At 43.1% G+C, this 13,325-nt stretch overlaps 1 protein-coding gene across 1 annotated transcript; it reads left to right on the top strand.

Moving 5' to 3' along the window:
- The first annotated feature begins 1,077 nt into the window (after positions 1-1,077).
- Positions 1,078-12,357, top strand: LOC306738971 (CYFIP-related Rac1 interactor B-like). Its single transcript, XM_079220902.1, has 11 exons — positions 1,078-1,174; positions 4,980-5,053; positions 5,180-5,301; positions 5,560-5,665; positions 8,583-8,719; positions 8,878-8,955; positions 9,499-9,612; positions 9,932-10,011; positions 10,219-10,345; positions 10,923-10,993; positions 11,171-12,357. The coding sequence occupies exons 2-11, from the start codon at positions 4,981-4,983 to the stop codon at positions 11,238-11,240; spliced, it is 978 nt and encodes a 325-aa protein (XP_079077028.1). The 5' UTR covers positions 1,078-1,174; position 4,980; the 3' UTR covers positions 11,241-12,357.
- The last annotated feature ends 968 nt before the right edge of the window (positions 12,358-13,325 follow it).

The following is a 13,325-nucleotide window of genomic DNA, read 5'->3' as shown; positions in this document are numbered from 1 at the left end:
CATTTATTTAAACTCCGGACCCCTTCTTGTTTCCTCTTTCCCATACCTCCTGGTTTCCTTAACTTGACTCCTTCTTTTCATCGTCAAATTCATGACTTTTAAATTCATAGAAATATAAAAATAGAACAATATTAAATATGTATTTATGGATGTTTGTGTAATGACTTTATTAGATGATAATAAAATAAGTGAAAAGTGAACTTTTAAAAGTAAAATACTGACTAAAGTATTTTAGTCAAGATGACGAGATTCTAATGAAATTACTTTTGAATTGAAGATAATTAATTACATTTTAAGTCAATTAATTGTTTTCATATCAAGATTCTGAGACCTTTAAGCCTCACATGATGTTACGTCACCACTAGGACTGGACTAGGACTGTGGATTCTCTGATTTTTAAATCCAAATTATGAGATTTAAAGTGTAAAATGTCAACATTTATTATTTAAGATCTTTTAATCGGAAGTAAAAGAGTGATTATTTGAATCCAGATGATGAGACACAAAATTAGTTGTGAGATATTAAGTAAAAATCAGAGAATTTTGACCACTTTTGAAGTCTCACAATTCAGATTCATATATTATTATTATTATATTATTATATAATATAAAATAATAATAAATAATACAATAAAAAACAATATATATATATATATATATATATATGCTTAGGGGCTGCGGCAGGTCCAGGGTTAGGGGCATCTCCATGACCGGAACCGTGGACCCTAGACTAGGGGCTGCAGGTTTAGGTTTGTTTATATATATATATATATATATATATATATATATATATATATATATATATATATATATATATATATATATATATATATATATATATATATATATATATATATATATATATATATATATATATATATATATATATAATAATCCCAACTCCTCCACTTGGTTGTCGCTTCCCTCTCGGTTGCTTGCGTCGGCCGACGGTGAGGTTGCCGTCGCTACAGGTTGCCCCTGCCGCTGCTGCTCTTTGATTGGCTGGCAGCTCTCAGCTCCTCGTGAGCGATCCGCTCCTTTTATAGAGAACGCGCTGCTTCCGGGTTGGCGTCGCTCAGCATGCAGGAGGCGGACCCGCACGAGACACCTGGACCCGCGGACCCGAGCCGAACACGCGCACACCGACCCGCGGGCATCGACCAGTACCAGTGAAGGTGAGGGGTCTGGGTCCGGACCAGGTGGGTCAGGACTAGGTGGATCAGGTGGACCAGGACCTGGATCTGAGGATCTGGGTGGGTCAGGTCTCAGACGTGTCAGGTCCTGCAGAGCGCTGCTGCTGCAGGACTCAGGAACCTCCGTCTGACTTCTGCGACTCTTGTTCCGTTTGTTGTTGTTGTTATTGTTGTTGTTGTTGTTGTTGTTGTTGTTGTTGTTATAAACATGATCATTATCACTGAGAGGATCTTCTGAAGAGTTTCAAGTTCTTACTTCTGGTCTGGGATCAGATCTGTGAGTCCTATGCCAGACACCCTTTAGAAGTAAACCACTGCTGTGAGGTACTTGCACTGCTGTGAGGTACTTGTACTTGTAATGATGTGAGGTACTTGTACTTGTAATGATGTGAGGTACTTGTACTGCTGTGAGGTACTTGCAATGCAGTGAGGTACTTGTACTGCTAACTTGTACACTTTGCTGCATTAAGACTCTACATGAAGATAAATAAGTATCAACACAACGGGAGAGGTACATCACTGCTAAAAGTACACATCGGTGTATGAAGTACTGCACCCTCAGTGTGACATTTATCAATATAATAATGCATGAAATATTCTGTATTATGATTTTTTTTTTTTTACTTTTGGTACTTTAAGTATCTATTATAGGACTTGTAACAGAATATTTATACACCGCAGTAGTACTTTTACCTAAGTACTCGGTACTTCTTCCACCACTGCCAACCAAATACTTCATTAGAAGTACAACTTTGAGAACTTTGAGAGTAGTGTACCTGTACTGCATGAAGGTGTGCAGTAAAAGTACATAACTAGAGTACTTACCTAGTACAACAGCACCTTTTTAAATTCATGTTTAAGGTACCTTTACTAAACAAAACATTGAATTTATTCAACTAATTAAGCTATCACAGATACTTATAGTTTACTGCTCAGGCTAGAAGGAGTTTAGGAGATTAGTACTCTGTAGGACACCAGAGTACTAGTACTGTACCAGAGTACTTGTACCCTGTAGGACACCAGAGTACTAGTACTGTACCAGAGTACTTCTGTTCCGCTTTACTTCCTCCGGTTTAAATTTAGGCCAAAACTTTAGAGACTTCTTCACTTCCTCTTTCTTTCTGTTTCTGAGACGCTGCTGAAGGTCCAGGTCCAGGGTTAGGGGCTGCTGCAGGTCCAGGGTTAGGCTTAGGGGCTGCTGCAGGTCCAGGGTTAGGGTTAGGGGCTGCTGCAGGTCCAGGGTTAGGGTTAGGGGCTGCTGCAGGTCCAGGGTTAGGGTTAGGGGCTGCTGCAGGTCCAGGTCCAGGGTTAGGGTTAGGGGCTGCAGATCCAGATCCAGGGTTAGGGTTAGGGGCTGCAGGTCCAGGTCCAGGGTTAGGGTTAGGGGCTGCTGCAGGTCCAGGTCCAGGGTTAGGGTTAGGGGCTGCAGGTCCAGGTCCAGGGTTAGGGTTAGGGGCTGCAGGTCCAGGGTTAGGTTAGGTTACGGGCTGCTGCAGGTCCAGGTCCAGGGTTAGGGTTAGGGGCTGCAGGTCCAGATCCAGGGTTAGGGTTAGGGGCTGCAGGTCCAGGTCCAGGGTTAGGGTTAGGGTTAGGGGCTGCTGCAGGTCCAGGTCCAGGGTTAGGGTTAGGGGCTGCAGGTCCAGGGTTAGGGTTAGGGGCTGCAGGTCCAGGTCCAGGGTTACGGTTAGGGGCTGCAGGTCCAGATCCAGGGTTAGGGTTAGGGGCTGCTGCAGGTCCAGGGTTAGGGTTGGGGGCTGCAGGTCCAGATCCAGGGTTAGGGTTAGGGGCTGCTGCAGGTCCAGGTCCAGGGTTAGGGTTAGGGGCTGCTGCAGGTCCAGGTCCAGGGTTAGGGTTAGGGGCTGCTGCAGGTCCAGGTCCAGGGTTAGGGTTGGGGGCTGCAGGTCCAGATCCAGGTCCAAGGTTAGGGTTAGGGACTGCTGCAGGTCCAGGTCCAGGTCCAGGGTTGGGGGCTGCAGGTCCAGGTCCAGGTCCAGGGTTAGGGTTAGGGGCTGCTGCAGGTCCAGATTCACGGTTAGGGGCTGCTCCATGACCAGGACCGTGGACCCTGAACTAGGGGCTTACGGTCTAGTCCAGGGTTAGGGGCTGCAGGTCCAGGGTCAGGGAAGGTAGCTTCAGGTCTGTCTGATCAAAGTCTGATACTGTCTGCTGCTTGTGGTTGTAATAACAGTGTAATAACGGTGTAATAACGGTGTAATAACGGTGTAATAACGGTGTAATAACGGTGTAATAACGGCGTTCCGTCTGCGTTGTTTTCATTAAGCCCCTAAAGAGCTGCAGACACATTGAGTTCCCCTTCTCACGCGAATGACAGGAGACCGTTCATTTCCTTTTCTTCAGTTTTATTTTGAGCAGCAAAAAACACTAACAAAATTCACAAAAACTAATAAACGGTCTAAACGATCATACGGTAAAATAACTATCTGCTCTCATGCCTAATGCAGCTCTTCCTCACACCTGCTGCCATCATGACGTCATTAAATCACCTGGTTCAAGCGTCAGTCATTAGCATAAACATCTTTCAGTATATTTTACCTATAGTTCCTACACTGAGCATAATTCTGAATATTAAATCATAAACACTCTTGAAATATCAATTAACCAAAAAACACACTTACAAACGGTGTAATGACAGTGTATTAATGGTGTAATAACAGTGTAATAACACTGTAATAACACATTTTGGTTTGTTATATTTTGTCATCAAGAACTCAAACTGATATTTAGAAGTCGCTCATTTCTAAATAAATGAGTGTATAGCTGAACTTTGACCCTGGAAAGCAAAATGTGTTACCACTGTTCAGAAGCTTCCTGGAGATGGGACAGGACATGCCCACTCGAGGACACGCCCACCACAGGACACGCCCACTCGAGGACACGCCCACCACAGGACACGCCCCTCGAGACGGAGGCCAAATTTGGTTAGGTCTCGGTACAAAGAGCAATAAGATAACATTTAAAAAGATGACATTGTATATTATAAATAAATATACAGGAAACAATATTGGCAAACATTTTAGATTTTAAAATATATAAATAAATATATAAAAAGACATGTGAAAATAAAGAGAAATACTAAATAACATTTTTATTTTATGTTTCCAAATTTGTTTTATTTAATTATATATTCCATTATGGATTCCACTTTATAGTTCCAGATGTATTTTCTTATTCTTTTCCAGATTTATTCCGATGACTCTTTATTAACGCTTTTCCTGACTGGAAACTAATAAAACATCAAGTTTAACAAATCATAAGAACTAAAAACATTAATTATTCATAAAATATTAGTGTCTGAATGATTCCGTTTTTATCTCTTAGAAAATAAATTAATAATAATATATGAAAATAAAAATATATATACAGAATAAATAGTCATATATTTTCAAAATCAAATTATCATATACAAATATACAAAGAGATAAATTAACAAACAATGTAAAAAAAGAAGATGCCTATAAATATTGTTAAAGAAATTCCTCTTTATATTTACAGATTAATTTTCTTCTTCTATTTTTTTCTACATATTTACGTTTTTCTGAACTTTTACCGAAGTACTTATTTGCAAATAAATGATCTGTCATGTAAAACTAAAAACTATTTCGTAAATAAAACTACTACTTTTTATTGAAGGAGAGAAGAAGCTCAACAGCTGATTGATGACTTTAGTCGCTTTATTGATTCTTTTGATTGTTGTATTGATCTTGTGGATATTTAATGTTTAATGTTTAATATTTAATGTTTTAATGTTGTTCATTATGTGTTGCAGCATGGGGAACCTGATGAAGGTGTTGACACGAGACCTCGACAACAACGGAGGAAATTTCTTCCTGGACTTTGAGAGTGAGACACACACACACACACACACACACACACACACACACACACACACACACACACACACACACACACACACACACACACACACACACACACACGTCTGACCTTTGACCCCCCCTCTTCCCCCAGATGCCCAGCCCTCCCAGAGTGAGGCGGTGGTGTGGGAGTCGGTGAAGGAGACGCTGCTGGAGGCTCAGGTTGTTCTGGAGGAGCTGCAAACCTACAGAGGAGCAGGAGAGGAGATACGACAGGTGATGAAGTTATGAAAATATGAAGTTATGAAACTATGAAACTATGTAATGGTAAAGTTATGAAGTGATGAAACTATGAAGTTATGAAGTGATGAAACTAAGCAGGGATGAAACTATGGAGTTATGAAGTTAAGAAACTATGAAGTTATGAATTTATGAAGTGATAAAGTTATGAAACTATGACATTATGAAACTATGAAATAATGAAACTAGTGTGTGTGTGTGTGTGTGTGTGTGTGTGTGTGTGTGTGTTTCCAGGCCATCCAGAGTCCTGGTCTAGATGGCGTCCAGGAGAAGGCCTGGTCCTCTGTGGTTCCTCTGGTCTGTAAACTCAAATCCTTCTTTGAGTTCTCACAGAAACTCGGTAAGAAGCTAACAAACTACGATTCTCTTGAAATGAACTTCTTCTGCAGTTTGTTTAAAGAACAGTTCCTCTAGCGCCCCCTAGTGACATGAAGAACAGTTCCTCTAGCGCCCCCTAGTGACATGAAGAACAGTTCCTCTAGCGCCCCCTAGTGACATGAAGAACAGTTCCTCTAGCGCCCCCTAGTGACATGAAGAACAGTTCCTCTAGCGCCCCCTAGTGACATGAAGAACAGTTCCTCTAGTGCCCCCTAGTGACATGAAGAACAGTTCCTCTCGCGCCCCCTCATGACGTAAAGAACAGTTCCTCTAGCGCCCCATAGTGACGTAAAGAACAGTTCCTCTAGCGCCCCCTAGTGACGTAAAGAACAGTTCCTCTAGTGCCCCCTCATGACGTATAGAATAGTTCCTTTAGCGCCCCTAATGACGTAAAGAACAGTACCTCTAGCGCCCCTAATGACGTAAAGAACAGTTCCTCTAGTGCCCCCTAACGACGTGAAGAACAGTACCTCTAGCGCCCCTAATGACGTACAGTACCGTTCCTCTAGCGCCCCCTGATGACGTAAAGAACAGTTCCTCTAGTGCCCCCTAACGACGTGAAGAACAGTTTCTCTAGCGCCCCCTAACGACGTGAAGAACAGTTTCTCTAGCGTCCCCTAATGAAATAAAGAACAGTTCCTCTAGCGCCCCCTAATGACGTGAAGAACAGTTCCTCTAGCACCCCCTAGTGACGTAAAGAACAGTTCCTCTAGTGCCCCCTCATGACGTATAGAATAGTTCCTTTAGCGCCCCTAATGACGTGAAGAACAGTACCTCTAGCGCCCCTAATGACGTACAGTACCGTTTCTCTAGCGCCCCCTAACGACGTGAAGAACAGTTTCTCTAGCGTCCCCTAATGAAATAAAGAACAGTTCCTCTAGCGCCCCCTAATGACGTGAAGAACAGTTTCTCTAGCGTCCCCTAATGACGTAAAGAACAGTTCCTCTAGCGCCCCCTAATGACGTGAAGAACAGTTCCTCTAGCGTCCCCTAATGATGTAAAGAACAGTTCCTCTAGCGCCCCCTAATGACGTAAAGAACAGTACCTCTAGCACCCCTAATGACGTAAAGAACAGTTCCTCTAGCGCCCCTAATGACGTAAAGAACAGTTCCTCTAGCGCCCCTAATGACGTAAAGAACAGTTCCTCTAGTGCCCCCTAATGACGCGAAGACCCGTTCCTCTAGCGCCCCCTAATGACGTAAAGAACAGTTCCTCTAGCGCCCCCTAATGACGTAAAGAACAGTTCTACTAGCGCCCCCTAATGACGTAAGGAACAGTTCCTCTAGCGCCCCCTAATGACGTAAAGAACAGTTCTACTAGCGCCCCCTAATGACGTAAGGAACAGTTCCTCTAGCGCCCCCTCATGACGTAAAGAACAGTTCTACTAGCGCCCCCTAATGACTTAAAGAACAGTACCTCTAGCGCCCCTAGTGACTTAAAGAACAGTTCCTTTAGCGCCCCTAATGACATAAAGAACAGTACCTCTAGCGCCCCTATTGACGTAAAGAACAGTTCCTCTAGCGCCCCTAATGATGTAAAGAACAGTTCCTCTAGCGCCCCTATTGACGTAAAGAACAGTTCCTCTAGCGCCCCTAATGACGTAAAGAACAGTTCTACTAGCGCCCCCTAATGACATAAAGAACATTACCTCTAGCGCCCCTATTGACATAAAGAACAGTACCTTTAGCGCCCCTAATGATGTAAAGAACAGTACCTCTAGCGCCCCATATAACATAAAGAACAGTACCTCTAGCGCCCCTAATGACATAAAGAACAGTACCTTTAGCACCCCCCTAATGACGTAAAGAACAGTACCTCTAGCGCCCCTAATGACGTAAAGAACAGTACCTCTAGCGCCCCTAATGACGTAAAGAACAGTACCTCTAGCGCCCCTAATGACGTAAAGAACAATTCCTCTAGTGCCCATCATGACGTAAAGAACAGTTCCTCTAGCGCCCCTCATGAAGTGAAGACCCGTTCCTCTAGCGCCCCCTAATGACGTAAAGAACAGTTCTACTAGCGCCCCCTAATGACGTAAGGAACAGTTCTACTAGCGCCCCCTAATGACGTAAGGAACAGTTCCTCTAGCTAGCGCCCCCTCATGTCGTAAAGAACAGTTCTACTAGCGCCCCCTAATGACATAAAGAACAGTTCCTCTAGCGCCCCCTAATGACATAAAGAACAGTACCTCTAGCGCCCCTATTGACGTAAAGAACAGTACCTCTAGCGCCCCTAATGACGTAAAGAACAGTACCTCTAGCGCCCCTAATGACGTAAAGAACAGTACCTCTAGCGCCCCTAATGACATAAAGAACAGTACCTCTAGCGCCCCATATGACATAAAGAACAGTACCTCTAGCGCCCCTAATGACGTAAAGAACAGTACCTCTAGCGCCCCTAATGACGTAAAGAACAGTACCTCTAGCGCCCCTAATGACGTAAAGAACAGTACCTTTAGCGCCCCCTAATGACGTAAAGAACAGTACCTTTAGCGCCCCCTATTGACGTAAAGAACAGTACCTCTAGCGCCCCTAATGACATAAAGAACAGTACCTCTAGCGCCCCTAATGACATAAAGAACAGTACCTTTAGCGCCCCCTAATGACGTAAAGAACAGTACCTCTAGCGCCCCTAATGACATAAAGAACAGGTCCTCTAGCGCCCCTAATGACGTAAAGAACAGTTCCTCTAGCGCCCCTAATGACATAAAGAACAGTACCTTTAGCGCCCCCTAATGACGTAAAGAACAGTACCTCTAGCGCCCCTAATGACATAAAGAACAGGTCCTCTAGCGCCCCCTCAGGACCACGTTACACCTGCAGCTCTAAACAACCATCCTTCTGTCTCCTCTCCTCCTCTCCTGCCTCCTGTCTCCTCAGAGTCCAGTCTGCGGTGTCTCCTTGATGTCCTCACTAGTGTTGGCACTTGTCCCACTCAGCAGTTGGAGCAGAAACAAGCTCTCGCTCGTCAGTTCGCTCAAATCCTTCATTTCACGCTGCGCTTCGACGAGCTCAAGGTCTGTACCTCCTCTTCTTCACGTCCTCCTCCTCTCCTTCACCTCTTCTACTCCTCCTCCTCCTCTTCACCTCCTATACTCCTCCTCCTCACCTCCTCCTCTTCACCTCTCCTCCTCCTATTCTTCACCTCCTCTTCTTTCTCCTCCTTGTCTCCTAGATGAAGAACCCGGCCATCCAGAATGACTTCAGTTATTATCGACGAACCATCAGCCGGATGAGAATCAACAACCTTTCAGTAAGAAAGAGATCAATGTCGGATCAATAACATGAATCATCAATCAATAACATAGATGCCCCCTCCCTCCTCTCTACCTTCTTCTGCTTCATGAATCGTGGCTATCTGGATCATGGACCATACCTACTACTCATTATATGAATAATTTCTGTCATATTCATTGAATGTGCTGTAACTCTGTTACGTTGTTCATTCTGGTCACATGACATCTATTGCTTCTGTCCATCCGGGGAGAGGAATCCTCCTCTGTTGCTCTCCCTCAGGTTTCTTTCCCTTTTTTCCTTGTGAAAGGGTTTTTACTATTTTTATTGGGGGAGTTTTTCCTGATCCGATGTGAGGTCCCGGGATAGGGATGTTATGTATACAGATTGTAAAGCCCTCCGAGGAGAATTTGTATTTGTGATGTTGAGCTATATAAAATAAACTGAATTGAATCATCAATCAATAACATAAATCATCAATCAATAACATGAATCATCAATCAATAACATAAATCATCAATCAATAACATGAATCAATAATCCATAACCCCGCCCCCCACAGGAAGCAGGAAGTGAGGTCAACAACGAGCTGGCCAATCGGATGTCTCTGTTCTACGCCAGCGCCACGCCCATGCTGAAGACGCTGAGTGACGCCACCAACAAGTTCGTCTCCGACGTGAGTTATTGATCCATCATTATCAGTTATTGATCCATCATTAATCAGTTATTGATCCATCATTATCAGTTATTGATCCATCATTATCAGTTTAACTGTTAAAGGCTGAAAAACAACACGACTGCTGAAAATAAAAATAATTTTAAAAAAGAGGTCAAAAGTCAGAAGAAGAAGCTTCAAGTTTCCTCTGATGCTCTCAAATGTCCGGCTCACGTGCCACCGCTGGGACGTACATATTATATATGTAATATATAACATGTTGTATGTATATACACATGTTTGTTTACTCCTGGTGATCATGTGAACGTTGTCGTCTCAGAACCCGGACGTCCCGCTGGAGAACACGACCGATTGCCTGAGCACGATGGCCAGCGTGTGTAAAGTGATGCTGGAAACCCCGTGAGTCCTGAGCGCGTTCCTAAATGCACCATCTCAGCCGCTGCCTGCAGACACCAAACAACTGTGTGTGTGTGTGTGTGCGCGTGTGTGTGTGTGTGTGTGTGTGTGTGTGTGTGTGTGTGTGTGTGTGTGTGTGTGTGTGTGTGTGTGTGTGTGTGTGTGTGTGTGTGTGTGTGTGTGTGTGTGTGTGTGTGTGTGTGTGTGTAGGGAGTATCGGACTCGCTTCACCAGTGAGGAGACGGTGTTGTTCTGTCTCCGTGTGATGGTCGGCGTCATCATCCTGTACGACCACGTTCACCCAGCTGGAGCCTTCGTGAAGACATGCAATATAGATGTACACACACACACACACACACACAATTTGCAGAACAGCATGTTCTATATTATTTTAGCCACGTTATATCTGTGGTGCACAGCTGCATCTACAAGCACTTTGTAGGAAGCAACTTTTAATTTTCACAGAATGCGGTTGAGGGCACAGCGGGCACTACTTACGTGACAGGGTAAGAACTTCAGTCAGGGTTGCACATTTTGAAATTACACTGCCGAACTGCATGCTGGGTAAAGCTCGCCCACTTATCATGAAGTCTCCTGTGCAACGGAGTTCGACAGGATGGCCCAGCATGCAGTTCGTGGTGTAATTTTATAAATGTGAAACCCTGACTGAAGTTCTTACCCCTGACACTTAAGTAGCTTTGCCCGCTTTGCCACAAGTTAAAGCTGAGAAAATTAAATGTTAGCTCTTGCACCTGTATGATGGTATCTGAAAAATTCAAACCACATGGAAGTTTGAAACCACTTTATCACATAGCACTGCTGTGGTAAGTGACTGATATACTAGTCTGTACAGGGTTGGCCTGCCACCCCAAAGCCTGCTCCTTCTCATAATGTAATATAATGCTATATTTCAGATGAAAGGCTGTATCCGGGTGCTGAAGGAGCAGCCGCCCAGCAGTGTGGAGGGACTCCTCAACGCTCTCAGGTCTGACTACCCTCAAACGTACCACGGATACACTTCCTATTTATTTTTTTTTAAAGTTTGAACTTGTCATTCGTGCTTCTGTTGACATATATATATACACACACACACACACGCACGCACGCACGCACACACACACACAAAAGCCTTTCAAAGACTTTAAGCCCCTCCCCCCTGCAGGTACACGACCAAACACCTGAACGACGAGGCGACGTCCAAGCAGATCAAAAACATGCTGCAGCTGAATTAAGATGCCGGGGAGAACCGGGAGGAGAGAGGGTCGCGGTCCAACTTTTCAAAAGAACTACTGAACAAAACCTTTAGCTAGGAATGATTTGTTTAACCTCAGTTGTTGTTGTTATTATTATTATTTTTTTACACTGCTGTTTTTGTTGTTATTGTAAAAATAATCCTTTTAGTTGTTTTTAGTTGTAAAGTTGTTTCCCAGCTGGGTTCGCGTCCCGTCATGTCTCCAGAACATCGCTCACTTTGTTCTTTTATTTCGCTCAACAGAACAATTACCCCCCCAAAAAAGATGTTTCCCCAGAGAACCACGAGGACGTAAACACATTCAGATCCATGAGCGTCGGGAACAGAACCCCTGTACGCCCGTGCGATCGTCTCGTGACACGTTTGCTCTTCTAAATACGGGTGTACATAGGTTCTGTCCTCTAAAAATAAACAATATAAATGACGTAAAAACGGCCATCAGACGGTTAATTATAAACAATATCTGACTAAACTAAAATTTTACTAAAACTATTAATATTTTATCCCAAAATGAGATGAAAGGACTTCACACATCCGGAGAAGAGACGAATAAACAGCTAAATACTTTCCCGCTAATATTTGCGCTGCTAAAACTCGTAAATTTGTTGTTATACAAACTTCTGGAAGCCGCTCACCGATTTGATCCCAATGGCCACTAAACAAAACGTTTGTTTCACGAGACGAAGACGTTGAGTGTGAAGTCGACCGGCCGGCTGACGTTCCTACAGGAAGCAACTTGGATCAATCCCCAAACAACGAAACTCAAAGCTGAGTCCTCGTCTGCAGATTCTGCTTCTTCGTCTCAAACCGGAGGTTTCACTTCAATGGACGGTACTGAAAAACTGTAGGAATCATGGATTTAAACTGGTTTTAAAATGGAATTTAACTGGATTCAATCTTGATTTAAACTGGCTTGATTTTAATGTTGATAATACTGGATTCAAACTGGATTTAATCTTGAATTGATAATGGCTTCAAACTGGATTTAAGGTAACACAGTGAATTCGCTGGCTACTGAGAGCAGTTTGAAACCATCGGACTGCTGACTCATGATTAATGATGTTTGTTTTGACTGAATAAAGTTTTTACAATTGTAAGAAAAATCTAAAATGCAATGTTTTCTGTCTGTATTCAACAAGAAATCTACTGATATCATGACACACACACACACACACACACACACACACACACCGTGCTGTTAGTTCATAACGTTGTAAGTTTCAGTCGTATTCAAACTACAAAACATTCACCCTCTTAGTCTGTTTCATGCTATAGATATATTAATTTCTACATATATATATTTATGTATATATTTATTTATAAACACTCAACACTGTTATATTTATTATTTTATTTATATTCATTATTTACATTTATAACCTAAAGGTGTTTTTTATTGAGGGAGTAAATGATGTGTTATAACAGTCCGTACAGCTGTTATTAATATTTAATAAAACATCTGTGTTGCTCTGGTGAAAACAAGCGAGTCTCAGGAACGTCTTCCTGCTGAACCACAGTTCATCTTCATCATCAAACTCGAGCAGCGACTCACAACCTTTGTACCTCGTGATGATGAACAGTGAGTGTTTACTAACTGAATATCAATATCATACGTTGTACATGAACACTCCATGTTGTACCACAAACATACTTTTTATGTCGACGAAATATGATCCAGGAGTGTCATTCAGACGCTGTTGTGGGACTACGAATAATATTATGAACCCAGACACGATGGAGTTTGATGTTCCGACGTATGTGGCGTTTACACAACAAGTATAAAGCAGAACTGGTGGTTATTTCCATGGTGGATGAAGGAAACGGCATCCGTTTTGGAGATAAGCCAGACGCAGTTCCTGGAGGAGTCGGTGAAATTCATCGAGCTATGTGCGGCTACGGATGATGTTATGAACCCAAACACGAGGGCGCTTCATGTTCTGACATGTTTGGGACTTCCATAACAAGTATAAAGCAGAACTAGTGGTTATTTATTCCATAGTTGATACCGGAAAAGATAACTATTTTTCACGGAGAGAATCGAAGGCGATAAGCCCCTTTGTCGAGG

This window comes from Taurulus bubalis (assembly GCF_910589615.1).
Source record: "Taurulus bubalis genome assembly, chromosome: 1".
Lineage (NCBI taxonomy): Eukaryota > Metazoa > Chordata > Actinopteri > Perciformes > Cottidae > Taurulus > Taurulus bubalis.
Note: the sequence above shows the minus strand (reverse complement) of the source record. Positions and strands in the feature narration are given on the sequence as shown.

What these genes read in the sequence shown, in the direction of transcription:
- LOC306738971 (XM_079220902.1), top strand. Translation starts at nt 4,981, where the DNA reads ATGGGGAACCTGATGAAGGTGTTGACACGAGACCTCGACAACAACGGA. An exon ending in TGAGTTCTCACAGAAACTCG is followed by an intron (nt 5,666 to 8,582) that starts GTAAGAAGCTAA and finishes CTGTCTCCTCAG; the next exon opens with AGTCCAGTCTGCGGTGTCTC. An exon ending in TGCGCTTCGACGAGCTCAAG is followed by an intron (nt 8,720 to 8,877) that starts GTCTGTACCTCC and finishes CTTGTCTCCTAG; the next exon opens with ATGAAGAACCCGGCCATCCA.